Here is a 25949-nt window from a genome sequence, read left to right on the forward strand (position 1 = left end):
AACATTAACTTTTAAGAGGTAGAATTTACTAGCCTCCTTTCCTTCCACAATTCTGTTTGTTTTATGGTGGGGAAAAATGTTTCTCAACCTGAAAACAAAGCAAAACAAAACAACAACAACAACAACAACAAAAAAGCCGACCAGATTTTACTATCCTTCTGAATTTTTATTTTGTTTTAAAATACTATTTTATTTATTCTTTGACCATTTCATACACATAATCAATGTATCTTGATCACATCCACCCTGATTTTATTTTTAACAATCTTTCTTCTACTGAACTTCCTAATTCCTTTTAGTTATTGGCATAAAGCAAAAATCTCATTCTCTTTTTTCCCTCCCAAATTTATATTTTATTTTCCCATTCTTCTCTGTTAAATATATCCCCTTCTCAACTGGGCTGTCCCACACCCCTCCCCAAACTCTCATGTGTTCACAGTTTTACACTGGTAGACACTGTGGGAAAAGGATGAATTCTACAGTCTAGGAAAGCAGAGGGCATGGAAGGCATGGTCAGGGTGTCCCTGCTGAGCTTGTCACTTGGTAGCTGGGTGGTCTGGGGGCTTTGTGGGGACTGGCCTGAGCTTCTGTGTGCTGCTCTGGGAATCCAAATGATGGTAGGGTCTACTTCCTTTGCTGTGAGGGTCACGGGAGACAAAGACGGAGGAGGCTTTGTGCAGTCGCAGCAGGCGGGGAGCACACCTTCTGAGACTGGACCCTGTGCTTTCTTAGCTGCGTCTGCATGCTTCTTCTGTATTGAATCTTAGATTTGTCACTCCAAAGGCTGCCTTCACTTTCAGGAAAGCCCTATTCGAGTTCTGGTTGATCCTGAACACTGGGGCCCTAATGTGTCATCCCAGCACTTGGAAGGTGGAGACAGGTTTGGCTACATAATGCCAGACTTGGCTACATAATGAGCTCAAAGTCAGCTTAGACTACATGAGACCCTGTCCCAACAAACAGACAATCAAATAGAAAATAATTTTGGTTAAAAAAATCTGGTAAACTATACAGTGTGCACTAATTTTGAAAAAAAAAGATTATTTTAAGAGTTAAGCTTTCTGTGAAAAAGCATGCTTTTTTCTGTTTTTATCTTTTCCTCAAGTTTCATTTTAACATGTTTTAGTAGTTTGAAATTTTCTTTCTGTAGACTAAGACAGTTCTCAGGAGGATCGTGTCCAAATACTTTTATGCCTTTGGTTTCGGCTGTTGTTTTTATGATTTTTTCTTTAATGGAAACTTCCCCACCCCCTTTGTATCTTCTGGCTGGTTGCTGGTGGAAAATAATAAAATATATTGATTTACAATACACACTTCGCATCTGACTGCTGCCTGAACCCCTCATTCATCCTGAGAACTCTTCCGCCGGCTCTCTGGGGGCCGCAAGAATGTGGTATTTTGGTCTCCTCCTTTCCAGAAGTTATACATCTTATTTCCGTTGAACATCTTTTCGCATTGTCTTGGGTTTTCAGACCCGGGTAAGGCAGTAATGGCAAAAGCAGGCATCCGTGCGTGGTTCCTGCCTGAGCTGGGGGCTCGGGGCTTCACTGGCCAGACAGACAAAGATAGGGTTTATTTATGGCTTTCCCTAGTTACAGCAGTTTTTGTTCTGTTTGCTTGTGAACATAAAGATAGAGTTTTTGTGATGTCCTTCCCTCCATAGAAAGTCCTTATTGAACTGTTTAACTGTTGAGATGTACAGAAGAAGGCATAATTAAAACAGGAAAAGCCTCCACCCGCCTGTCCAGTGCTGGCTCAAGACAAGGAACGTGAGGAATGCACCCCTAGGCTTTTTGTGGCCCCTTGGCCCGCATGTCCCCTCCCCTACAAAGCTCCAGGGACCCTTCATCTGAATTCCGCCGTGCTCTGCAAGTCCTAGCACAGATGATAAATTTTTTAGGTTAGGTTAGGTTTTGGTTTTTGAGTTTCTGGGGCTCAAACACAAGGCCTTGTGCATAATGAAATAAGTGTGCTACCACTGACCCACACCCAGCCCAATCTACTTCTGAAATATACAATGATTTTAGCTTGTCTGGGCTGGTGTCTTGCTGCATTCCCCCTTTGCATGCTGCTCCCCTCCATCCAGCATGGACCTTCTGGGCCCTGCCTTAGTAACTGGACTGTGGGTCAGATGCTTCAGTGGTACGGAATTCTTGATGACTAAAGCCTGATCTTTGGCCCTTGATGGGTGGGTGTTTAAAATTCTTTCTTTCTTCTTCCCACATCCACTGCCCAAGCTTTGGTTATCTGAGGCAGGGTCTTGCTGTGTAGCCCAGGCTGGTCTTGAACTTACCCAAGCTGGTCTCAGATTTGGGATTTGTTAGACTCTCTCTCCCAAGTGCTAGGACTACACAAGTGCCCTACCTGTGGTCACACTTAGCTCAAACTTCTGATTTGGTACAATTGCCACTTCTTCCTAGAACTGCCTAGGGTTTTCTGTGGATGATAAATAATACTTATTTTGGCAAGATTCTCTGCTTAGCCACACTGCAGCCAGGCCCTTACTTTCCCCCCTGAGCCCATCCCTACGCATCAACAAAGAAGCCTGTTATTCAAGGCTGCAAGCTCTCCATCCTGGCACCTGAGCACCCCCTGGTGTCTGGACAGGGTGCTCCCCATCCCAGGCACCTCCCCTTGTGCTCTGTTAGTCACAGTTCACCTTGCTGCAAGGCTCTGAGTCCCCTGCCCACACCCCATGGGACTAAGCCTGTCTCTACCCACTGTATGGACCCAATGGGTCCCTGTGAATCCCACTATGGTCTTGCATGGAGTTCTTCTCTCTGAGCTGCTGCCAGTGTCCCAGACTTTCTCTTTAACTGGAGTACAGGGCCAGTAAGTAGCCCTAGTCCCTTGAATGTCTTTCAATGGGAGACTATTTTTATACCTTCTCCAGAACAGTCATGTGTGTCTTTTGTTGGATTTATTCTTATATGCTTGAAATTTTTTTAGTGTGGAGGCTGACAAGAGGGCTCAGTGGGCACAAATGCTTGCTGTGCAAGCCCAACAACCCGAGATCCCCAAATTCCTTGGGAGAAAAAGAGAACCAACTCCCCAAAGTTGTTCTCTGACCTTTACACGAGTAGCATGGCAGGCTCATATGCACACACCACATGCACAAATAATAATAATAAGAATTAATTTTTAAAAATAAAAATTCCCATTTTGAATGGTACACTTTTCTTTGGGGAGGGAAGGAGGAAACAGTCTCTCTCACTATGCAGTCCAATCTGGCCACATGATCCTCCTGCCTCAGCCTCCTCAACTGCTGGATTCTCAGAGCACAGCACCACAGCTACCTCTGGACAGCATCTTCAAGCCATCAGGTCTCAGCTCTGCTCTGAGCCTAAAGGAGCCTCCACTACTCCATCTTGCTCACTTCTGACAGTCCAGAACCCTTGGTTCAGCTGTACATAATGATAACAGAGTCTTTCTTTGCCTAGAAATCCCTCTTCAAAACATTCCTTTATCTTGTCTCAAGCTCTGACTGGGACATCTGGTCTGTTTGAAGTACAAGCTGACGTTCTTGTTCTTTTGCCTTAATTTTTTTATTGTTGTTTGTTTTTGAGACAGAGCCTCATGTAGTCCAGCTGATTAGGTGAAGATAGCCTTGAAATTTTGATCCTCCTGCCTCATCCCTAAAGTGCTAGGGATGGAACCCAGGGCCTTGTAAATGCTAGGCAAGCATGCTGCCAACTTAGACACAGCCCATCTTTACTTACTTTTTTTTAGTTTTTGAGATAGCCTTACTTTATAGCACAGGCCACACTGGAGCTCACTCCATATGTAGTCTAGGCTTGTCTGGAATTCACAAAATCGTCTTGTTTCAGCCTTCAAAGTGCTGGGATGGCAAATATGAGTCACCAGAGTCACCATGACCAGTGACTTACCTTTTTTTGTATTTTTGTACATGGTCTCACTCTGTAGCCCAGGTTGTTTGGCCTCAAATTCTCAGCAATCCTCCTACCCAACTCTCCCAAGTGCTGGGATCACAGATGAGTGTCACTAGGCTAGACTCTTGCTTGGTTCTTTATCATAAAGAGAATATTTCAGCCATCTACTTCCCAGAGTAAAGCTTCTCTGTAGGTTTTTGGAAGACAGCCTCCTTGACTTTCTTGCTGGAACCATGATTATTTTTGGTTTTGTTGTTGTGAGCCAGGGTTTCATTGTGTAGCCCTGACTAACCTGGAACTCTATATGTAGACCATGCTGGTTTCAAATTCCCAGAGATTTGCCTGCCTCTGCCTCCCAAGTGCTAGACTAAAGGCAAGTGTCACCATGCCCAACTTCCAGAGTCATGATGTGTTCTGTGCTATTGTAAAAAAGTTTTTTGACCTTTGCAGCGCCAGGGTTCTCCTGCATGTTAAGCAAATGCTCTACCACTGAGCTGCATGCCAGTCTGCAGCATGTTGTTGGTGCTTTTGCACCCTTTTTGTGTGTTGATAAACTCACATCCCACCATTCTGGTTTCTGAAGTGAAGCCATGGTTATGATACTCTTTTTTAAAGTGTAGGGCAGTGTTGGAGGGAATGGTTTAGCCATGGTGTCAGCACCTTTCAAGAGTTGGTTTACTCTTCACCTTAGCCCTGTTTGCATGTCATATTTCCCCTGGGGACTGGTCTGTTTTTTCCAGTCTTCAGACAGATTGCTGCAATGTGTTTGTGACATTCTTGTAGGGCAATTAAGTCTGGGCCATCTCTGCAGTTATAGCCCTCTTTCCGGCTTCCCATTATCTGTATCTGTCCCCTCTGGCCACTGAACTTTCTATCAGATGGCAGCTGACGCCACTCACCTGTCCCAGAGACCAGGTTTTGGCCTTTGTGACCCTCCCCATACAAGTCCCTACTTATTAACTTCTGTTTATCATGGTCTGCTAGATTCTCTACTTCTCATTTAGTTCCTGGCTGCTCTGTCAGTTTCTCAAGTCCTACGTGTAACTCATGCACCTAACCAACATGGAGGCTATGTAATGGAAGCAAAGGGTCCCATGGTTTACTCCAGTCTCCCTCCTGATCCCTAGCATCATGATCCATTACCCTTCAACCCTAAGTGCTTCCTTCTTTCCTCTAAAATGTCCTCTTGGGTTCAGAGCTATTTAGTTCCTTTCCAAGACATGCTGAAAGAGTCCCCTCCTGGCTGGGCTGGGGCATCTCTATTTATCTCTATTTTGCGTCTGTTGGAGTGTGCTTTGGGTCCTAGACTGAGGTCATCCTTTGTAGTTTCATGTGCATTCCTGGCTGGTGGGAACAGCTTAACAGCCTCTTGTTTCCAATTTCATACACCTTCTCCCAACCTGCTTTTTTGATCCTTAATCCACTATTACTATGAGTGGCATGCTCAGAACCAGGGCTTACTGGGATTTCCAGTTCCCCATTCACTTCTGAACCACAGCCAGCTCCCAGTACATGGGGCCCTTCTGCCCAGGGTAGTGACCCATTCTGTCCCCAGCTTAGCCATTCTGTTCAGGCAGTTCTGGGCTATCCAGCTGCATTTCAGAACAAGGTAAGGAGACGAGAGTGGTTTCTAAGTCCATGGGGCTCAACACTCTTTGTATTAATTTTTTTAACTATACATTTCTGAAAAAACAAAGCAAAAAGTACCTGATCAGACTGGATGTATTTAAACCTACACATATGGGAGAGTGGCTGTAGGGCGTGTGTGGGGTGTAAAGGAAGGGATGAGGACTTGTGGGCCAGCGTCTCTACTGAGGTGCACCCCCACACATGAAAGGCTGTGTCTGTGAGGGCCACTGTTATGTACATGTGTGGAGTTTTAGACTATGTCGATGTATGTGTACACTAGGTGTGGACAGTGATCCTCTACTTGGCCACACTTCACCCAGGCTCCCATGCTCCCTGTCCCCCGTTCCATCTCTGAACTTCCTCCCTGCAAAAGAAGGAGCCTTGCTAAGTCAGGTCAGTGAGCCCCTATCCGGACACCCGAGCATCCCCATGTGTTTTTAGGGTGCTTCCTATTTGTTGAGATAAAGTTGTGTCCTGTATTGTGGTGCATACTTTTAATCCCAGCACTTGAGAGGCAGAGGCAGGTAAATCTACCAGCCTGATCTACAGAGCAAGTTCCACGACAGCCAGGGTTATTACAGAGAAACCCTGTCTCAAAAAACTTTTTTAAAAAAAGAAGTTTTTTGGTTTGAGGTTTTGCTTGTTTGTTGCTGTTATTGACTTTTTTGAGACAAAGTTTCTCAGTGCAACCAAGTCCTAGCTGTCCTGGAACTTGCTTTGTACACCATACTGGTCTTGAACTCACAGAGATCTGTCTGCCTCTGCCTCCAGAGTGCTGGGATTAAAGGTGTGTGCCCCCAAACTATGTTTTTTTTTCCTTTCAGGCTGAGACACTCCTTTTTTTTCTTTAAAAAAAAACCACCATTTTATTTTGAAGTAATAAGGTTAGACATGGAAAAGTTTCAAAAACAGTAATAGGAATTTTCTTTATGAACAGAGAGACGCCATTTTATATGCAGCTTTTGACTCCATTTTGAAGATGGAGGGTGACTGTGTACCTAGGTGGGCACAGGAATGATACCATCTGTTCAGCACCACACAGGATACACAGATTACTAAACACCTTACTTCTGAGAGCAGAAAGGGTGTCGCACCTGCTGTGCGGCCTGCATCCAAGAATGTAGCGAGGTGGTCGGGATAGATGACACAGAGACCGGTCGGTTGCTTTAAGAAAACTTTATGCTTCCCAAGTCAGCTTAGGAGGAGGGTGCTACCCTAAAATTTAGCAGAGAGATGTGAGACTGCAGGGGCACATGGGCATGTTAAATTTATACTGGAGAAACCAGACCCAAGAACTCACCAGACATACTAGACCAAGAAAAAGGTAGAAATTCATCACCCAGACTTCATAAAGAGGCAGAAGCCTAGTACAGGGATAGATGGTAATGCCACTCCCCGTCCCAAAGTGCGTGCGTGTGTGTGCGTGTGTGTGTGTGTGTGTGTGTGTGTGTGTGTGTGTGTGTGTGTGTGTGTTCGAAAGAATGGACTATCAGAGAACATCTAACTGTCCCAGGGGTTTCTTCTCAGTTTGAAGCCCACTGTTGATGTGGCTTATTCAGCTGTCATTCTCCATCCTCCTGTTCCCCTGTCTGGACCTGCCATTCATCTGTCTACTGGCTCATCTGGACCCAGTCCTGCCCTTCACTTCACCTCACTCCTGCAGCTCGGCTCTGACCATAGGGCAGTCCTGACTCCACAAAACCCACCGCAGCCTCTCCAGCCTCGGCTCGAGCTCCACTCTGCTCTTTATCTTATCAATACAGAGACTCTTATGGCCCTATCAATTTCCCAGCTTTGGCTTCTTGGGACTCTTTGAAACTTCCTGCCTCTTTAAACCTTTGTAGCCATTATGTAACATGCATATATAGATAGAGATGTAGATAGATGTGTTTACTGTGTGGTGTGTGATCTGAGAGTCAATATTAGTAATTAAGATCAGAATGAAAGAACCTGTGTTTGCCTCGGCCAGGCTATCAAAGAAGCAGGATTATCTGGCAAATGCTGCTATTGAAACGGCCTTACTTTGCGAATATACTGCTGTTAATCGATACGTTCTGACATTGTGGAAAGACACAAACATGTTTGTCTGTTTCTCACTTAGTGTATTGAAGATACCACCGGAGCAATGTCTAATCCCCTAGCCTGCTTTCAACAGCATCATGTGAGGTTTACTTAGTCAAAGTCCTCTACCCTGATGTCTCAATCACTGTCCATTCCTGCCCTTTGGTTCCCCTGCCCATTCCCAACTGGCTGATCCAAGTTTTTCCACTGCAAGGTATGCTGCTGTCCCCAAAGCTTGGTGCTCAAAGCACCTTCTCCACTGGACCACAGCCAGGGTCACTGAACAATTTTTTGTTCTTTAATACTGTGTATATGCTAGGCACAGAGCATCCACATACTGAATCACCATACAGTAGTGCAAGTGTGTGTGTATTTTCCATAGGAACCACAACCATGTGTATTGGAGTCCACACACAAGGGGTCTACACCCCTCTCTGTTGGGGTGCACAGAGATGGAGTCTGTACCACTGTTTATGCTGTGCATGCACAGATGGGGCCACACTGCTCTCTCTTGGGGTGCATTACAAATGGACTACATGTGCTCTCTGGGGGTTGTATGTTCCCCTCAGGGGCCTGGTGAGGGCTGACTGCACTCCCTGTCTTTCATTCAGGGCACTGGCTGCGGCTGCCCTGCCTCCCTAGTCTTCCTGGAGGTGTTTGTGCATAAGCCCCTTCCTCTATGAATACCTCGCTGTGCAGGGCTCCGCGTCTTGATCCAATTTCTGTGATTTATATTTTCCATAATTCTATTTGGTCAGGACTTTCAAATTTATTGCACAGTTGTGTTCTGTGTTCCCTGTAATATAGGAGAACGCTGTTTGCCGAGCTTGCTCCCTCGTGGGAAACGTGCTTTCCTGCATTCCTCTCCCCCCTTGATGTGCTGGCTAGAGCTCCCCCTCGCCTCCCCCCTTTCGGGGTGTCTGCAACATCTCCAGGCAGCCAGCCTTCCTCCCTAACCCTCCCAAGGCTGGGCTGTTTCTTCTTTAAACAGTGCTTTGGACTGCTCAGGCAGCCATCTAACGTGGAGGGCTCTGGTGCAGGGGACAAAAGGAGTGCCCTGGGAGTAAAAAGCCCTGGGAGAACAGCGACAGGCAAGTTCTGGAGGCACATTAGGGCCCAGCACCATGCGTAGTTGAACCACAGTTGCTAACAGCAGTAAGATACCCTGAGTCTTCCAGGGCTGTTCTGAGGTGTGTTCCCATAGTGCTCCTGTTCTGCAGCACCATCTCCCAACCTCCCTCGACCCCTTATGCATGACAGCACACACACAGTAGAGGGGAGTCTGATAACTTTATTCCCAGACCCCAGAAGGTAAGGGCGTTGAGGCAGAATGGGCCCCGAGCTCCACAAAAAGCCTGGGCATGAGGGTTGGAGGGTGCAGAGCTGGAATAACGGGCCCCGGCAGGCGTCAGGGTGGAGGGTCTCCGCTGCACTGCACCTCTTGGCTCCTTTACTTCCAGCGCCCACCAACTTTGCCCTTGGCTGTGGCACCAGCCTTCTTGCTGCTGCAAGTGGAAAGCAAGTTGTGCTTAAGAGACAGAGTGTCCAGCCAGCTAGTGGAGACCTTCAGCTCCTGTCTCCCCAAGCTTTTGCCCCCACTTCCAATGTGCACACCTCGTTCCAGCCTGAACAGTAGGAGCTGACTTACCTGCAGTGGGCCTGAGGATGCCCGACACTAGTGTGGTTAGGACAGGGTTAGCTGATTACCTGGGCTCACCTTTTGTTGTCTTGCCTTGGCCAGGGGGACACTGCAGACAGACCCACGCCACCCTAGCTTTAAACACTATTGGTTTCCAAAAGCCTGTGCCTTTCAGATGGCAGCTAAGGGTACTGGTCCCCAGGACTTGTGACCTTATTATCTGAGGCCCTCTGTACCCCGGGAAGCTGGAAGCAGGATGAGTGCTGTATGAGAGTCTGGGCTGGCAGGAACATAAAAGAACGTGAGCTCTGAAGCCAGCCCAGTGGGACCTTGGGCTATTGAGGCTGTGTCCTCTCAAACCTTCCCAAGCACCCTGACACATGCACACACTCACGTGCACATGCATGTAGCATCTCATCAAGTTATCCTGTCATGACCCTCCAGCCCACCCAATAAAGATGCAAGCCAATAGTCCTTTCCCTGGAGGAGCACCCATCTCCCCTAAGCATCATGGAAGTGTGGAAGGAGGGAGAAAAATCCCAAGAAACAGGAAATGTAAGCAGCTCCACTTGATCCTGTGACAACCCCATGTCCAGGCTCACTACCAGACTCTCAGCATTATACCAAACCCAGAACCCTGTCACTGTAGCAACAGGTCCTGGAGTCCTGTATAGGGCCTGATTCCTTGTGTGGAAGGGTTACCCTTCAGTGGAGTCAACTCTCTCTCTCTCTCTCTCTCTCTCTCTCTCTCTCTCTCTCTCTCTCTCTCTCTCTCTCTCTCTCTCTCTCTCCCCACCCATCTTATGTATCCTAAGTTGGCCTTGGAACTTACTCTGCAACTGATCTTGAATTTCTGATCCTCCTGTCTCTACCTCCCTCCCAAAGTGCTGGGATTATGGATGTACTCCGCTATGGGATCTGACTAAGGGTCTTGTGCATGCTGGGCAAGCATCTACCAACTGAACTACACCTTAACTCCCCACTCCTTTTTTTTCTTGTTAACTGAGATAGGGTTTCATGGATCCCAGGCTGGCCTTGAACTCCTGCTCCTGCTCCTGCTCCCAACTCTGGAGAAGTATTAGGATTGTAGGTGCTCATTATCACACCCTGTTACAGGCTTCTTGCTGGCCAGCAGCACATCATAGAGGAGAAAAGGATCACTAACACATCCCATCTGGCACCTCCTACATGCAGGAGAGGAAGGAGCCAGTGGATCCCGGGGCCCAGTTAGTCTTGTTATTGCTGTGCTAAGGGCCAGCCACCAAGACCCCTTGTTCAAGAACCAACTAAAATATCTAGGCCCTGGGTAGGGATGCAGGTAGCTGGCCCTGGAGACTCTGGGCTCAGCACAGAGCAATTAAAGGGCTGGGTTACTTACTGCTTCTGGGCTTGGTCAATGCGGCTCCTGAGGGTAGTGATCTGTAACAACACAGGTGACTTACTGTGACAGAGACCTGGGAAGCCCATCTGGGCACTGACCAGGGAACACATGTCTTTACCACAGGGCTTTACCACAGGGCTGTGGCATCTCCTCATTGCAGGGACACAGTCTCCTGTGCCAGTTTTCTTACTGTCTCCTGGCTCCTTTGTGAGAGGGTACTGTTCTTTGTCCTCGGGCTGCGTCTTGACTTGCTCTCTCTAGCTACCACACACAGCAGCTCCCGACTAGCCACTTACCTTGTGGCTGTGGCAGGATGCAGGCAGGGTAAGGGACAGGGTGGAGGTGAGGCCTCCAGACCTCCCAAGGTTCCACCTCTGACTCCTGATCCTGACCTTCCTGCTCCTTGGCCCATGGTACCTGCTCCTGACTTGGTAGCCTAGAGGCCCTGGCCCCAAATGGAGCTCTGGGAAGGCAAGATCCTTCCTTTCTCATCTGCCAAGGGCATCAGGCCGGCCTCATAGCCACCAGCTGAGGTCAGGAGGGAGGAGCTGTGGCAAAAGGAAAAGGCCCTTTGCCACCAGTGTCCTCAACAAGCCAGATCTTTGCCATGCGAGAGGCTAGCTGAGCATTGCACACCCACAAGCCTGGCTCTGCCTACTCACAACTTGGCCAGCATCTCCACTCTGGCCCGGACAGTCATGATCTAGAAAAATCGAAATGGTTACCAGGTTGGGTGAGCAGCTGAGGCTTCAAGGCCCTGATAAGTGTGGGGCCAGTCTTCTGATGGACAGTCAGGCTCTGTGAACCCGGGAGACCAGACATGGGCAGAGTGTATCTGGAGGCTATGGGTTCCTGACTCAGCTATTGTTGCTGAGAATAGTGGCCTGGCCTCTGCTTGATGGAGCGTTCTTTGAGCTAGTTCCTGGGGTAGCCTTGAGTCTCTTTCTAGAGATGACTAACAATGGAGACCAAGGCTCTTCAGAGTTGAGCAACTAAGACCCATCTCATCTACCCAGAAGTTGCAAGAAGGAGCCAGGACTTGTAGGTTGTCTATCTTGATGGTTGTGGGAGATGCCCCTGCATGAGTTCTCACAGTTCCCTTCACCCAGCACTGGAGGGCCATGAGGGGAGGACAGTTCAGCTTTGTCAGTGAACTCAAGATGTTTGCATTTGCAGTAAGCACAGTAGACACCAGGATAGGTGCCTTTCCCTGCATCTATGATGAGTAGGAATAAGCTTAATTCTAACTCAAGGCCCAGTTCATCTCTGCAGCCCCTTACCATGCCCTCATACCTATGAAGGTTGCAACCCCATTCCAGATTTCCTGAGCCCCAGAGGAGACACAATACTAAGTTCTTCTTTCCCAGGGTCAGGTGAAGGTGTAAGTCACCCTGCCCGCATGCTTGCTTGCCCTGTAGAGGCAGATGTCATGGAGATCTCAGCAGTTTGAGAACCCATAACAGTTCTGGCTACAGAATTGGCCAATACAAATGCAGGTCAAGCTGATATCAGGTGTCTCCCCTGAAGGACAGGCTCCAGAAGTGTCCCCCAGCTGGGCTCAGTGGAGCCAGGTCTCAAGGTAAAGGCAGTACCAGAGTATAAGTGGCCTGTGGGGAAACAGTTGACCCCCTCTGGAGAGTGAGACCCTGCAGGCCCAAAAATCAGAAATGGCTAGACTCACATCATATTTCTGGCGTTTCAACTTCTCCCCAAACTCAAATTTGTCAGTCTCCAGTTGGTGCAGGGTATCCCAGAGTTCCTTGGCCTTGTCCCTGGAAGATGGAAAAGAGGAGGTTTGATAGGATGAAGCCAGAAAGGCAGGGGCCAAGACCCTGGTCCTCCTCCAGCCACCACTGAGAGCTGTGACCAGCTCTTTTGAGGAAGGACCCAGCATCACTTGGGAGGGCCAGCCCACCTCAGTTTGTCATCACTAAGATGGTCGATGTTCAGAGGCTTGCGTCTTTCAGCAAGAATCTTCTTCTTCATTTCCCTGGCTGTCTGCTTCTTGCCTCTCTTCTGATCAGCCTGGGGAGGGGAGAAATGATAAGGGATCCATTCTCAGAAGGTACATGGCACAAATACCAGCCCCACTTGAAGGCCACCTTCGGAGCTCTGGGCGTGTCCCTTACCTTGGCCAGGTAGCTGCTGTAGTTGGCGCCCATGGACGACAGTGCCTTTTTCTTCTTCAAGTCATCCTCAGCTCTCCTCTTGGCATCCTCCTCCTCTCTTCTGGCCTTCTCCTCCTGTGGAGACCCCACCACCAAGATCCTCAGGGGCTGCCCTTTAAGCAGGCTTCAAAGACTAGCTCTGGACTTAGAAATTTCTATAAGTAGGCTGCTTTTTTTTGGGGGGGGTGGCTGTAGAGGAAGAGGCTTTAACCCAGGGGCTCTGGTTGTTGGCCCAACAGAGGGTCACAGTGAAAGGAAGACCCAAGACCCTGCATCCCTGGCTACACAGGCTGGAGGCAGCAAGGTGACACTGTCCTTACCGCCAGTCTGTTCTGGCGTTCCCGCTCCTTCTCAGCACGGATCCTCTGCTGCTCAGCCCTCTCTGCACGGCGCTTCTCCTGTGGCCAAGAGGGCAAAAGGGTCAGCCCTTCCCTGTCATGCCCAGTCCCTGCAGTAGCACCCAGCACCCTCCCAGGACAGCAGTTCTCACGATTCTCTCCTTGAGTGCAATCAGCTCCTCCTCCTCTTTCTTTCTAGCCTCAAAGTGGCTGTCGATGAGGGCCTGCAGTTCCATGAGGTCCTTGTTCTGACGCTTTTTCTGGATATCCTGATGGCACGAGAAAAGTTTTCTACCCTCTTGGCCAGCCTGGGACCCACCTGCAGCTAGGGGCACCTTTCTGAGGCCCAGAGTGGCCTAGTCTGGAACCCCAGGGTGGAGATAATGTCTTTTCTGTGGAGGAATCCATGCCCCGACTAATCATGAAGCCAGTACCATCCTTGAAGTGACCTGTCTCAGACTTGGCTCTGTCATCCTCAGACAATCAGAGAAGATTGACTTGCTGCATACATAGATGGGTATTTGAAGAGATAAATGGATAGATGGATGGGTGGATAAAATGATAGACAGTCGAGTGAAAAGATAGGAGGATGAGTGGGTGGATGGGTGGTTACAAGAGTGGGTGGAGGAGAGGGGAAGGGACCTATATGTTCTTGGATCTATGAGCAAATTAAGGGAGTGGGGCCTAGAGATGGGCTACATTGTTTCTGGCTGTTTGGGAAGACTTGACCTGAATGAAGCCCAGTTCAAAGGCCGGAACTTGGAATAAGGGTGATCTGGACCCCATGAACTTACATCGAAGTCTACTTTCTCGCCTTCTGGGATCTTAGGAGCAGTAAGTCTGGGGAAGAGAAACAGGGGTTGTTTCATAAGCAGGGACAACTGGAACCTTCCCACAGTGGAGGCCAGCCGGCCTCAAATCTAGGCTGGCCTCTTCCTCTTTCTTGCACCCTGGCACCCAACAGAGCATGCCTCCACTAAAGCAGATTTGGCTGGCCCTTTGTTCTTGGGTTTCTAGCCCGCGTGTCCCAGGAGTGGTCTGTTCCTTCCTAGAAGGTGTCACGCTGTTTGTGTCCACCTCGGCTCTGCTGTTACTACTTCGTGACACCTTCCTCAGACACATAAGCAAACTAATCAAGTCCTAGCAGAAGGCAGGGTGGCCACCGCAAGCCCTCCAGGGGCAGTAATTGGCATCAGCTTCTGGGGTGAGACCTCTCCTGTGGCTCTGGACACGTTTTAAATCTTTCTTTCTGGGCGCCCAAATGAAGGCGAGCCTGTAAGGGGAAAAGGAGCCCCCAGCCCGCTGGCTGTGCGACCCCCTCTTCCTGCCAACACATTCCAGATGGAGCAGGGAGCCCAGACAACCGCGGCTTTTAGAAGCAGGCCACAGAAGAAAGGGGAGCTGAATAGCGATCAAAACCTGGAGAGGGAAGGGATTTTTCTAAGCTCTGAAGCCCCAAAGTTCCCTCCAAGGGAAAGCTGCACAGATGATGTTGCACAAATGAAAAACTTATGTATGTGGGGGGGGGGGGGGAAGAGCAAAAATCGAAACGCAGAGGGGGAAAAAACCAGACCCCCCCAAAAAACCCAACTTTTCAGCAAATACAGAGAAGATTTATATCCCTGAGTAAATGGACGATTAAGCAAACACGGAGACGTGTCGGCCATGAGATAAACGAGCAAGGGGCACAAGCCACTGACTCGCAAAGAAAGACGACCAGTTAACAAACATAGAGAGTTAGTGGTGGTACCATCGGAGGAATGCTAAGGCAACCATGAGATGTAGTTGGCTGTTCATCAATGGGTGAGGGACAGACACCCATTCCCGCCTTTGGGCGCCGAGGGTGTAGGACACAAGACTGCTCACAGCCCACGTAGGAGACTGCCTTGGATGGGCCCTGGTGGAAAGCAACTTGGCAGTGAATGTCAGAGTCTTCAGAGCATTGGTCCTCTTTGACCCAGTAATTCCAGTTCTGGAATTGTGGCCTAGGCAAACAGCCCTCAAGATGGAAAATGCTTTCTGACCAGCATTATTTATGATTGTAAAATATTGGGGGAAGCCTGTGATCAGGGAATGGTTAGGAAAATTATGGTTTGTCCAATTGATGGAATATTATGTGGCCATTCAAAATATTTAAGGAGACTATGTAAAAACATGGAAAAATACTTATGAATAGTGCTAAATTTTTTAAAAGTGGAATCCAAGGCTATATAGACAGTCCCGTGCTTGAAAAAACATAGTCAAGATATTTATTTTCCAAGAACTTTGAGTGGAGAAAGAGCAGGAAGAAATAAAGACTTTTTTCCCCTCCCTGATTCTTTCCACAGGCTAGCTAGTGGGTGGGTGGGAGAATTATGGATGGAGTTTTCCCCTCTTCGTTTGACTTTTATATATTTTCCAAATTTTCTTAATGAGGTGTTTTATTTTCATATTGAGAACATAAATAATTTCTCTAAGATGAGAAACTATCTCACAATTCTGCATTACTTTATGCGAGCTTGATTTAAAACAGCATTCAAGGGAGGAGTGTGGGCCAGCCACACTCTTCACCTAGAACTAGTCTTCTCTCAAGGATGGGGAGGGAGCGAGGAGCAAGTCCAAAAGTTCAACCTGGTTCAGAGTGTGCAACGGCACAAAGGCTTAAAGGGACAATATGGGGTGTATATGGAGGGTTGTGGGCTTGCAATTCCAAGATTCTGGATTCAACTACCCCCTGACACACTCACAGGTGAATGAGAGAGGCTAGTGCATAACCTCTGTGGAGAGGCTCAGGGGGCTCAGCCCCCTTTTGGATCAGGTCAATCCGGAGTGGATTCTCATCTCAAGTAGGAAATCCTTGCCCTTCAAGGCCCCCTCCAGATATATATCTAGAGATCTGGGCAGTCTCCCAGCATAACCAGGCATGGCAGATGTGTGATGCCTTCCATCCCATTCTGAGCCTTAGTCCATGGCCGGTGACCTCCTTCTTGACTACACTGACTAATGGAGAAGAGCCACAACCTACTGGCAACTTTGGTCCTTATCACCTTCTGCCATTTGGGCTTTTCTTTTAAAACAGTCCCGGGCCTCCCACCCTGCCCTGCTCTGGCATCCCCCATAGCACTGCTTGGAACCCCCACTTACTTGGGTCTTGGTTTCTCCTCTGTTACGACAGCCAGCATGGGGAAAGGAAGAAAGAGACCATATCAGATAAGATGGTCCTTCCTGCCACAGGAACCATCAGGCTGGGGACTTCTACTTAGCCCACCCAGACCCACTCAACTATTCAGAAGTCTGTGAATTCCCATGGGCTCTAAGAAGGACTTAAGGTGCAGGACATATGTGTCCCCAGAGGGCTGGGAGGGGGGGAAAGGTAGGAAGACAAGAGGCCTGGAGGCCAGATTTCTGAAAAGTCAGGGACCGTCTAGGATGGTGGCTTATCTCCACTGAACAGCCACCTGTCTCTGAGTGGGCAGACACTTGACCCTGGCCCCCTGACTCCATGGTGGATGCACATAAAGCCTCAGCATCTTGAGGTCCCATGCCAGGGAGAAGAGGAAGACAGACACAGGGACAGATTGAGAGGGCTGGGGAGTCAGCGACATAGACACTGGGCCGTTGGGTCCTCTCGCCTCACACAGGCAGAGCCAGAGTCCTGTGCAGGTGGAGCAAGGGGCTGCAACAGCGGCTGGCAGGCCTTACCTTCCTCGTCCTCCTCCTGCTCCTCCTCGGTGACAGCGTCTTCATGGTGTGGGCACAAGCGCACATGCAAGAAAAAAGCCGCGCAGCTGCAGAAGTGCGGAGGCCACACAGCAGCGGTGGCCACAGGAACAGCAGAGGCAGGCACGCACAGGGTCGCGTGCCCAGGGCGGCAGGGCAGCTCCTACCCCGCCCCACAGGCATGGCCCCCTTCATGGACCCTTGCTGTCCAGGTTGGCCTCTAACTCTCAACATAGCTAAGCATGACTTTGGACTCTATCCTCCTGCCTCTACCTCCCAAGTGTTGTGATAACAGGCATGTTCTGCCACACCTGGCTTATGCAGTGCTGGAATTGAACCCAGGGCATAATGCATGTTGGGCAAGGAGGCTTGGCTGTGAGTAGAGAATGTGGGGACCTGCCTTGCCCAGCGTAGTGATGGGTTCTAGGTGTGATACTGGGAAGATCCCGAGGCTACTCTACCTTCCAGCTGTCACTTTCCACTTCATGGTCTTATACTTGGGTACATACTATGGATTTTACAGTCACTTTATTTCAAACTTTTTTTTGTAAAAGTCTTTGTTCATAGAGCCTGCCTGAGATTCAAAAATATTTTTGCCTCATCCATATCTGTGAGTTTTGACAGGTTCAGCCCTTAGGATGGGGCCTCCTGATCCTGGGAACCTGCCCTCTGTCCCCTGAGAGACTTTTTCCCATGAGTCTTGATGGGACCTCTCTTCTCCCCCTTCCTTAGAACCTTGCCTAAGCTGGTGACCCCGAGGGAGGGCTGCTTCCTCTGAGTGTGACACATTCCCGCAGAGGCTGGGCCTGGCACTGACCACAGTCGGGGCCTGCAGCAGCTCAGCCTCACCCTTCCTTGCACTGTCCTTTAGCCTTGCTCTAGCTTTAGGCAGAAGGAAAACCACTGACGTATGTATGCTATCTGCCTGGAACACAGTAAGACCTGGCGGGGCAAGAATCTGTGACTCCAGAACCTTTGCACTTGGCCAGGAGCCAACAGACCCCATCCAAGGTTTGGGTCTTGTCTCCAGGTTCTGACCAGTGCCCTTCTGGAACATCTATTTCTCACCCCTCCATAAGACACATGGTGACCTAACAAGCAAAACACGTGGCAGCACTGCCTGAATAGGCTACTTAGATCTGCTGGTTAAGCCTGATGCCACTCTTGCCTAACGTTTTAGGAGTGGCAGTCCAGGCAGCAGTGCGGTGAAGGGGAGTGGCCTGAGGAAGGAAGTTAAGGGGCTGGTGGACTCACCCTCCCCTTATGAGATTCTGGGGACAGGGAAGGATGGGGTGCTCCCTAGAGTTGCATGACAGGCAGCTGCATAGTGGCAAGGTAAGGATTCCTCTGTGCTCTGCCTCCCCATCCTCCTGTCTGTCCATTTGCCTGCCAATCTCAGTTCTGGTCCCAGGGAGGCCTGGTGACCTAAGATGGGTGGCCTGAGAACATCCTGGGTCCCTCTCCTAGCATTATCCAGATGCTTTCGCTCAGGCCCAGTCACCAGGAGCCCCAAAGCATGTAAATGGAGGGGTTAAAAAATGCCACCCCCCAAGTTCAGCCCCTCCTACCTTCTCCAGTGTAACCAGCCTTGCTGCTAGGCTAACAGTTGCCCGCCCCCAACCCCTGTTAGCTCTGCTTGGTGAGTGTGTCTGGCTCAGGCCCAGGCGCTGGGTGGGATGCTGGGATCTGACAGATTGCCCGTTCGCATGCATGGCCCCTGGCTGTTCCAGGTCTGTGACATCCCCACCTCGGGCCTCAGCCTGACTTTCCACTTCACCCTACTTGCCCCTCCACCCTCCCTTCAGCCTCACCCCTCCTTGCTTTCCTCCCTCTGGCTTGATATCTGGGGTCGGTTGGAGGCTACCTATTCAGCTCTACCTATCCTGGTGAGGCCCCAGAGGGTCCCAGGGGGTCTCCAGCACCACCTTCCTAAGGCTGGCTCTGTAGACCCAGGATAGCCCATATGTTCCATTCAGTCTTCCTGATGGAGGTCCAAGAAGAACTTCCTTTCCCTTGCCCTTAAACAATGTGACTGGGTACTGTCCCTGTCAGCCACCTAGACCAGCAGACTGGGCTAGCTTCCCTGTTCTGTACTGTCCTCATCCCAGAGGCCAGCAGGGCTTAGCTGGTGGTAGGTACATTGGAAACGGGGTAGAAGGCAGGCAGTCACAGAGGGGAGAGGAAGGAGGGGAAGGTTCTTTGTGGCTGTGAGGTGGACCTGGACCTACCTTCTTGGACTTCCTCTGTGGAGCAGCACCAGGGGAGGAGAGAGCGAGGGAGGAGAGAGAATGAGTGAATGGAGGGCAATGTGAGGGGGAGGGATGGGTGTACGGGAGAGATGGGGTGAGTTACACGGCACCCTCTTGTTCCTTCTTGGCTGGCTCCTGCACACATACCCACATGCCACATATGTCATGTGGCATTAAAGTCATGTCACATACCTGGTTCGGGGGCTAAGGAGGGCCACGGAACAAGAGGCAAAACCGCGGGTCAGAGGTCAGAGGTCAGAGAAGGGATCCAGGTTAAAAGGAAACAGCCGGTCACCGAGGGGTGGGACACGTGCAGGAAGCGAGCAAGATACTGTCAGAGTTAGCTGTGATTCTGCCACCCTTGATCCCATAACCCAGATTCTGGGGCCCACTCAGGACTTGGGAATTGGAGGGGCTGAGGAGAACCAAACTCACCCACCCCCAGCCTGTCTTTCCTCACAAGTGGAGTAACTGAGATGAGGGTTGGGATTCTGGCTCTTGCTTTTGCTGCTGTGTCTCACTTGGCTCCTTCCCGGGTCTACCCCACCTCCTGTCTGCCCTCAGCCAGGCCCAGCCTAGAGTTGCAACCTACTTGGAGACTCTGGTATCCAAAGGGAGCAGAACCAAGTCCTGTTCCAAACACCTCTTTTCTTGCTATCCCAGAGCTAGGTGCAAAAGCCCTTTCCTTGGGCCTCTACCTGGTAGCTCCTAAAGAGGGTTGGGGTTGGCTTGTGACTGGGTTGATGGAGGACACAGGCTAGAGAAATTGACTAGGGAGGAGACCTTGGCCTGTCCTCACATCAGGCCCTGAAGCAGGACCTCTGGCTACTCCTGCATCTCTTCCTAATGGCCTGAGCTCTTCTGACACTTGGCCTAGTGGGTCTCAGTCACCACCATGGGCTGTCACTGGCTTCTCTGGGGAAGGGGGACTCAATCTATACCTAGTTCTATAGTCTCCCCCTCTTCTCCTGTACTAGGCTGCCTTCTCTGGTGTTGGAAGCAGCTGACAGAAGTTGGGGAAGCTATGTTGTTGTGGGGATTCTTGGAGTCCTCATTCTTTTTGGTCAAGCGTTGGCCTTGGTTAGTGGGTTATGTGGGGCCACATGGGGGGCTCCGTGGTTGGCTGGCGCCTCCTTACTTCCCTGCCCTCTTCCCCACACCACATGGCTCCAGCCAGACCCTGGGCTCCACATGGGGACCAGAAGTCCTGTGTCCTCATACCTTCCTCCTGGACTTCTGCAGCCGAGGAATGCCAGGGAGTGCAGGGTGGCAGGGAGGAGAGAGGATAGGATTAGAAAGGAGCACACAGCAGGCCCTTAGAGACAGGGGCTGAGGTCACAGCCCTATAAGAGGGAAGGTTACACCAAGTTCATCAATAGGGCAGAGGACAAGGGCAAATGGGGCCCTAAGCCAACTTACCTTCCTCCTGGGCCTCCTCTGAGGGCGAGCAAAGGTAACAGAGAGACGGCATGAAGGAGAGAGAATGAACAAGGACAGACATTAGGAACGGGACTTTCCTGGGCTCTCTTGGGTTAAGCAGAGTGAGCAGGCCAGATTCCCATGCTTGGCCTACAGCAGCTAGCCATAGTGAACAGAGGATCTCCAGGACCAGCCACTGCTGTCCCTGCCAGGGCACTGAGTTTGTATCTTCCTACACCCTTCATCCTATGTCTGGGTGTTTGTGCTGCTCTATAGGATATGGAAGCAAGGACCAGGGACAAAGCCCATGTGTTTTGGGGAAACTCCATGTGCTCACACCATTTCTGACCCAGGAGATCCCATCTAGCTGTCAGGAATAAAGGTTGGTGTCAAGGGGCTTTGAGGAAACAGGACCCTTCTGGCCTTTCCTGGGGGAAAGGGCAGTCCCCAGGGCCACATCTCACTCAGAAACCAGATTTTTCATCTTCTGGCAGCAAGATGTTTGCTCAGGTTGTTAAGGTAGCAAGTATTTTCAAAATATTTTGAAAACACAGCACCCAGCAGCCCTTGCAGGATGGCTTGTCTGGTGAGATGTGTGAAGCTTCCCTAAGCCGAGCAGGTGCCAGGAGCAGACAGCTTGTCAGGCCTGGGAACCACTGTGCTGGGCTGCTCCCAGGTGCACCGGTACTCAGCGCTTTGCCCGCCCACACCTGCCCAGGCACGACAGAGCCCAAGGGTACAGTGAAGAAGAGATGCTAAGAGAGACATAGAGAGAAAAAGGGATAAGAAAAGAAACAGAGAAATGGAGAATGATGAAGAGAGACAAAGAAAGTTAGAGATAGATGACAGAGACAGAGAGATGGGGATAGAGAAAGGCAGAGATGGAGACTGACCCAGAGAGACAGAGACAGAGACAGAGAGACAGTAGGGAGACTAGAAGAGAAGCTATTGGAGACTCTGAGTGGTTACAGTGCATGGATCAAGACCCTTGTTATTAATGAATAAGAGTTTTAATGGCCAGAACACATCCCACTTCACATACCATGGACACAGGGACCAAAGAGCATGTGTGAGTGGTTAATGAGTGTCTATTAATCGTTTGAAGAGATAGAGGATTAATAGTTTAATTAATGATCAAGCCATTGACCATTAATTAAATAATGGTATTATTAATCAATAGCAGAGTTAATGACAAATGATGATGGTTAATGGTGCATTAATGATGAGGGAAGTAGACGGTTAATTGCCGAGGCCTTCCCAAGGATGGGCATTGAAAGGCCTGTGGCTTCCTGAGTTACCTTCCTCTTCGTATTGCTCTGCATTAGAATAGAACAAAAGAAAGGAGCTCAGTTAGCAGAGATGTGACTAGAGAGGGTGAGGCAGTTGAAGGACCAGCCTGTTCTGTTCCCAGATGATTGGATACTTCTCCTGGTTAAGGACTCAGAACTGGGATCCTCAGCCCAAAGAGACCCTGTGATAGCTTGGGGAGATGGTCAATCAACAAAGTGCTTGCCATATAAGCATGAGGACCCCAGTAGGATCTCAGGACCCAAATAAAAAGCCAAGTGTGGTTACACACTCTTGTAATCCCAATGTTGAGGAGGCAGAGACAGGAAGATCACCAGGACTTGCTGGCTAGCCAGTCTAGGCTAATCATCAAGCTCCAGGTTCAGTAGAGCCCCCACCCCCTGCAACGCCACTGCCATCTTCAAAAATGAGGTGGACAGCTTCTGAGAAATGATATCCAAGGTTGACCTCTGGTCCGCACATACAAACGCATGTGTAACACACCTGTACGTGTACACACACACACACACACACACACACACACACACACACACACACACACACACACAGAGGCTTTGTGACCTTAAAAGGAAAAATGTCTCAGCCACAAGGGTGACATAGGATATCTTTAGATGTCATGTCCTGCTATGACCATGTGAGTAACCAAAGGTGACAAGGACAGAGAGGCTGCTTTTTGAGTCCTCGAGGCATCACAGGTATACAGGTTGGGATAGGTCAAACTGTGTAGAAAGAGATGTATGCCAGAGGTTTAAGACAATTTGGGAGAGTGGTGTCATTGAAGCCCAATGACAAATCTAGCTAGTCTGGGACTCTTGTGCAAGGGGTCCCCAAGAGATGAGTGCTGTCAATAGTCAAAGCTAACCCCCCTCCCAAGGGTTATTCTTCTGTCTAGAGATGGAAGTAGAAAGAGAGAAAACAGAGAAGACACTTACCTTCAACTTGTTCACTGTTACGGTGGTATGGGTGGAGGGAAGGAGAGAGAAAGAGAGAGAAGAAAAGCGAGGTGAGCTTGAGTTTCTGACCTGGGACAGACATCTGTAGGTACCAGGGGTTCTATTCCACCAGTAAGGGAGGCGGCCATACACCAGTGTACTCACGTTTCCTCGTCAGACATGGTGGCGGTGAGCTGTGTCTGAAGAGGGAAAGACAGTAGATGGGACAGTTAGGAATTGCCTTGGTTTAGAAGCCTCACCAGGGGCCAGGCTCTCAGAGATTGGAGCCTAGAGGGGATGTCTATAAACTGAAATTGAGGACCACCTCTTGGTTCCCTTAATTTGCCCTTCTCCCCATGACCCCCTTCTTCCTTCCCTGGATCCAGCCTGGAACTTAGATTCCACAACTGACTTGCTGTTGGAAAGTTGTTGTGTAATCCCACTCTGGAAAGACGTGCCCCCTGCAGTATTTTCACGGAAAGCCATCCAAAATGCTTTCTCAGGTCAGGGGTAAGAGCTACAGGGCCCTCTGGATCTGGGGACACCTTGCTGGTCTGAGTTGATGGCTTTTGGCCAGGGAATCACCTCAAGATGGGTGAGCCCAGCTCCAAGGCTACAAACATTCTCAGTCTGCTGGCTCCTCTTCCCTGAGTGAGACCAAACCTCATGTTTTTCTTGAGAGTCCAAATTCCTTTCAGGGTACCCCAGGTTCTTTTTTGTGCTCTCTGAAACCCTCTGAGGTACCCTTCAAATCACAGAGCCCATAAGTGTTCAGTCTCTTTGTCTCCTTTCTCATGAAATACATGAAGACTGAACGCACCAGGGGGGGTCTGAGAAACTTCTTTGCAGGAAGCCTGAGTTTGACATGCATGTCCCAAACAGACTGAGCACCTCAGATCTGCTAGCATGGTATGGTATCTGGGACTGGATGCACATGCTCAGGTATGGTGGCTACCAGAACAGAGACCTTGATGGTTCCTGTGAACTGGTCACTGTGTATGCCTGCAGTGCCTGGGGCCTGGGAACCTTCAAAGAACTGTATTAGAATGTTGACTTGAGGTCTAACAAACAGTGTTCATAACAACACAACACAGCTGACTTGAAGACAATAGCTTGGGTGCCCCCAGGGAGCACATATAAGAAAACGGTTGTTCAGGGGCTAAAAATGCCCCAGCAATTTGATGCTAAGGTGGGAGCTATTTCTAAGTCTTGTTGATAACATTAGCTTTCCCAGAACTACTGAGACTTCCTGCAAAATTAACCCACAGATGACTGGGAGGCTCTTGACCAAGCACAAGATTCAGCCCTGCGTCAACCCTGAGCCTCTGTGGGAGACTCCATCAACCATAAATAAGCTACCCAGAGCTGCCCAACTTTCTCACTTGGCTCTGATCCCTACCAGTCCTTCTAACTCCTCCTTTAATGCCCTCTGCATACCCTCCCAGGGACACTCTGTCATGTGGGAAGGTCAGTGGGGTGGAGCAGTGGCACTGAGACCCCACCCTGCTTTGCCCACCTCTGGTTTCCACTGGACCCACACACCTGTCAGCAGCAGAGGGCGGGGTAGTAGGGGGGTTGTGCATTTATAAGGAGCCAGTGGCAGCTGAAGTGTCCAAAAATAGGCACCAAAATTAGCGAGACTCCTCTGTCCTGAAACCCAAGATGGCCAGGGTGGGGGGCAGGGTACTGAGAGCAACCCAGCCATCTTGGCTTTCTTCCTGGCTCCTACAGGCATCCAGCAAGAGCTGCCTTGTACCCTTCCAAAGTGTGGTAGCAGTGACTCTCATTCCAGGTTGAGAAACTGAGGCTCCTGGTCATCTATAAAGCTCCTGAAGGCCCACTTGAGCATATCTGGGTCTCTGCACCCCCATTTCAACATCCCTGTAAGTTGGGGAGAGACAGAAGTGGGGTAGCAGGGATGGGACAGGGATGGCCAATCAATCAACTGAGAGGGAAAGCAGTTGTTCTGTGTTGAGTTCTGGCCTTAAAAGGGGGTTTATGAAAATAGCCTGTGAGGTCAGATTCCTTGGGGGTACATGCCAACCTCCAAAGGTAACCAAGCTCAAAGGGGGCCAGGAGGTTCTGCCACTCACTTGCTATGGGACCCTGATCACTTCCTGCCTTGGGCCCAGTACCCTCTGACCAACCTTGTCTGGCCCCATCTGCTCCAAAGATTCCCAAGAACTGCTAAAAAGTTCATACCCAGAAAGTTAGGGTCCCCAACCTGGAGGTTTCAGAAAGGCTAGGGCCTGGAGGACTAGGGTCTCTCGGGACCACCTGTTCTCCCAGCCATAAGCAAGATCAGATATGACCTTCCTGCTTAGGTCCAGGCTCTCCCATTCCCTCTGTCCAGCTTCAGCATGGTTTCTGTCTATCTTTGACCTGAACCTTAAAGTTCTGCCTCAGGGAGCCCCAGATACCTCTCCCTTTGAGCTCCTTCCTAGGGTAATAAGTCCATATCTGCAAAATGGCAAGAGTAGTTTAGGGACCAGAGCCCTAGGCTCCAGGGATGAGTTGAAATCCCATTCCTTCCTTAAGCCCAGAGGGGCTCCCACCCAGCTGCATTCCCGTAGGCAGTCCTAGAACTCTGGGTATTGTCCCTGAGTGGATCCTTGTCTCACCCTCTGCACCTTTCCCTAGATCTTACCTTAGGAGGGCTCCTTGCTCCTGAGTTTCCCAGGATACCCACTCCTCCCTACTTCCATGCCCTTTTATTCTGGTTTGGTGTCAGTTCTTCTGTGTCATCCCAAGGCTCAGCCACCATGCTTCTAGTCATCAATATATAATACAGCATGAGGCCCAGGATCGTTTGAGCGCCCCTTAGATATTAGGTACCTGACACCCACTCCTAGGCAGGCTGTTCGCACCCATACCCACCTGCAGTTGAGTCTGAGAAAGGCTGGGGGCTCCTTGTGGACAGGACCAGCAGCAGGCACTGTCCAACAGTCTCACCCCTTCATGTTATAGTGACATCTGATCTTCCCTGGCAGCCCATTGGTCAGCAGATGGGTGGCTGGGCATGGGTCATGGAGAGGAGGAGGGTGTGCCCAAGCAGGCCTCTGACCAAGTATAGGAATGCCCCAGAGGATGAGGCCCAAGGAGGAGAGGATGGAGGAGACATGCCTGGAGGAGGAGGCAAGGTCCCCAACTGTCCTAGAAAGGTGTCAGTTGCTATTTTTACCTACCCTCCCCCTCAGCAACGGGCACATGCTTGATGGGCTGAAGGAGGAGGAATG

At 49.9% G+C, this 25949-nt stretch overlaps 1 protein-coding gene across 13 annotated transcripts; it reads right to left on the reverse strand.

Moving 5' to 3' along the window:
• Nucleotides 1–8851: 8851 nt before the first annotated feature.
• Nucleotides 8852–25716, reverse strand: Tnnt3 (troponin T3, fast skeletal type). 13 transcript variants are annotated; one of them, XM_005064159.4, is made up of 17 exons: nt 25591–25716; nt 22879–22913; nt 22714–22727; nt 21772–21789; nt 20474–20491; nt 20276–20290; nt 19247–19258; nt 19034–19048; nt 16230–16248; nt 13901–13946; nt 13259–13375; nt 13089–13166; nt 12730–12843; nt 12516–12625; nt 12282–12372; nt 10598–10638; nt 8852–9085 (listed from the first exon to the last, which is right to left on the reverse strand). In XM_005064159.4, exons 2-17 carry the CDS (start codon nt 22893–22895, stop codon nt 9031–9033), a joined length of 780 nt encoding a protein of 259 aa, XP_005064216.1. In that variant the 5' UTR covers nt 22896–22913; nt 25591–25716; the 3' UTR covers nt 8852–9030. The 13 variants fall into 13 exon arrangements, with proteins under 13 accessions (XP_005064216.1, XP_021083175.1, XP_021083194.1 ...); XM_021227516.2 differs by lacking the exon at nt 10598–10638 and adding an exon at nt 11263–11303 and having other exon boundaries at nt 25591–25715; XM_021227535.2 differs by lacking the exon at nt 21772–21789.
• Nucleotides 25717–25949: the final 233 nt, after the last annotated feature.

Source organism: Mesocricetus auratus, unplaced genomic scaffold (assembly GCF_017639785.1).
Source record: "Mesocricetus auratus isolate SY011 unplaced genomic scaffold, BCM_Maur_2.0 Super-Scaffold_4256, whole genome shotgun sequence".
NCBI lineage: Eukaryota > Metazoa > Chordata > Mammalia > Rodentia > Cricetidae > Mesocricetus > Mesocricetus auratus.

What these genes read in the sequence shown, in the direction of transcription:
- Tnnt3 (XM_005064159.4), bottom strand. An exon ending in AACGCCAGAACAGACTGGCG is followed by an intron (nt 12,844 to 13,088) that starts GTAAGGACAGTG and finishes GGGTCTCCACAG; the next exon opens with GAGGAGAAGGCCAGAAGAGA. An exon ending in ACAGCAGCTACCTGGCCAAG is followed by an intron (nt 12,626 to 12,729) that starts GTAAGGGACACG and finishes TCCCCTCCCCAG; the next exon opens with GCTGATCAGAAGAGAGGCAA.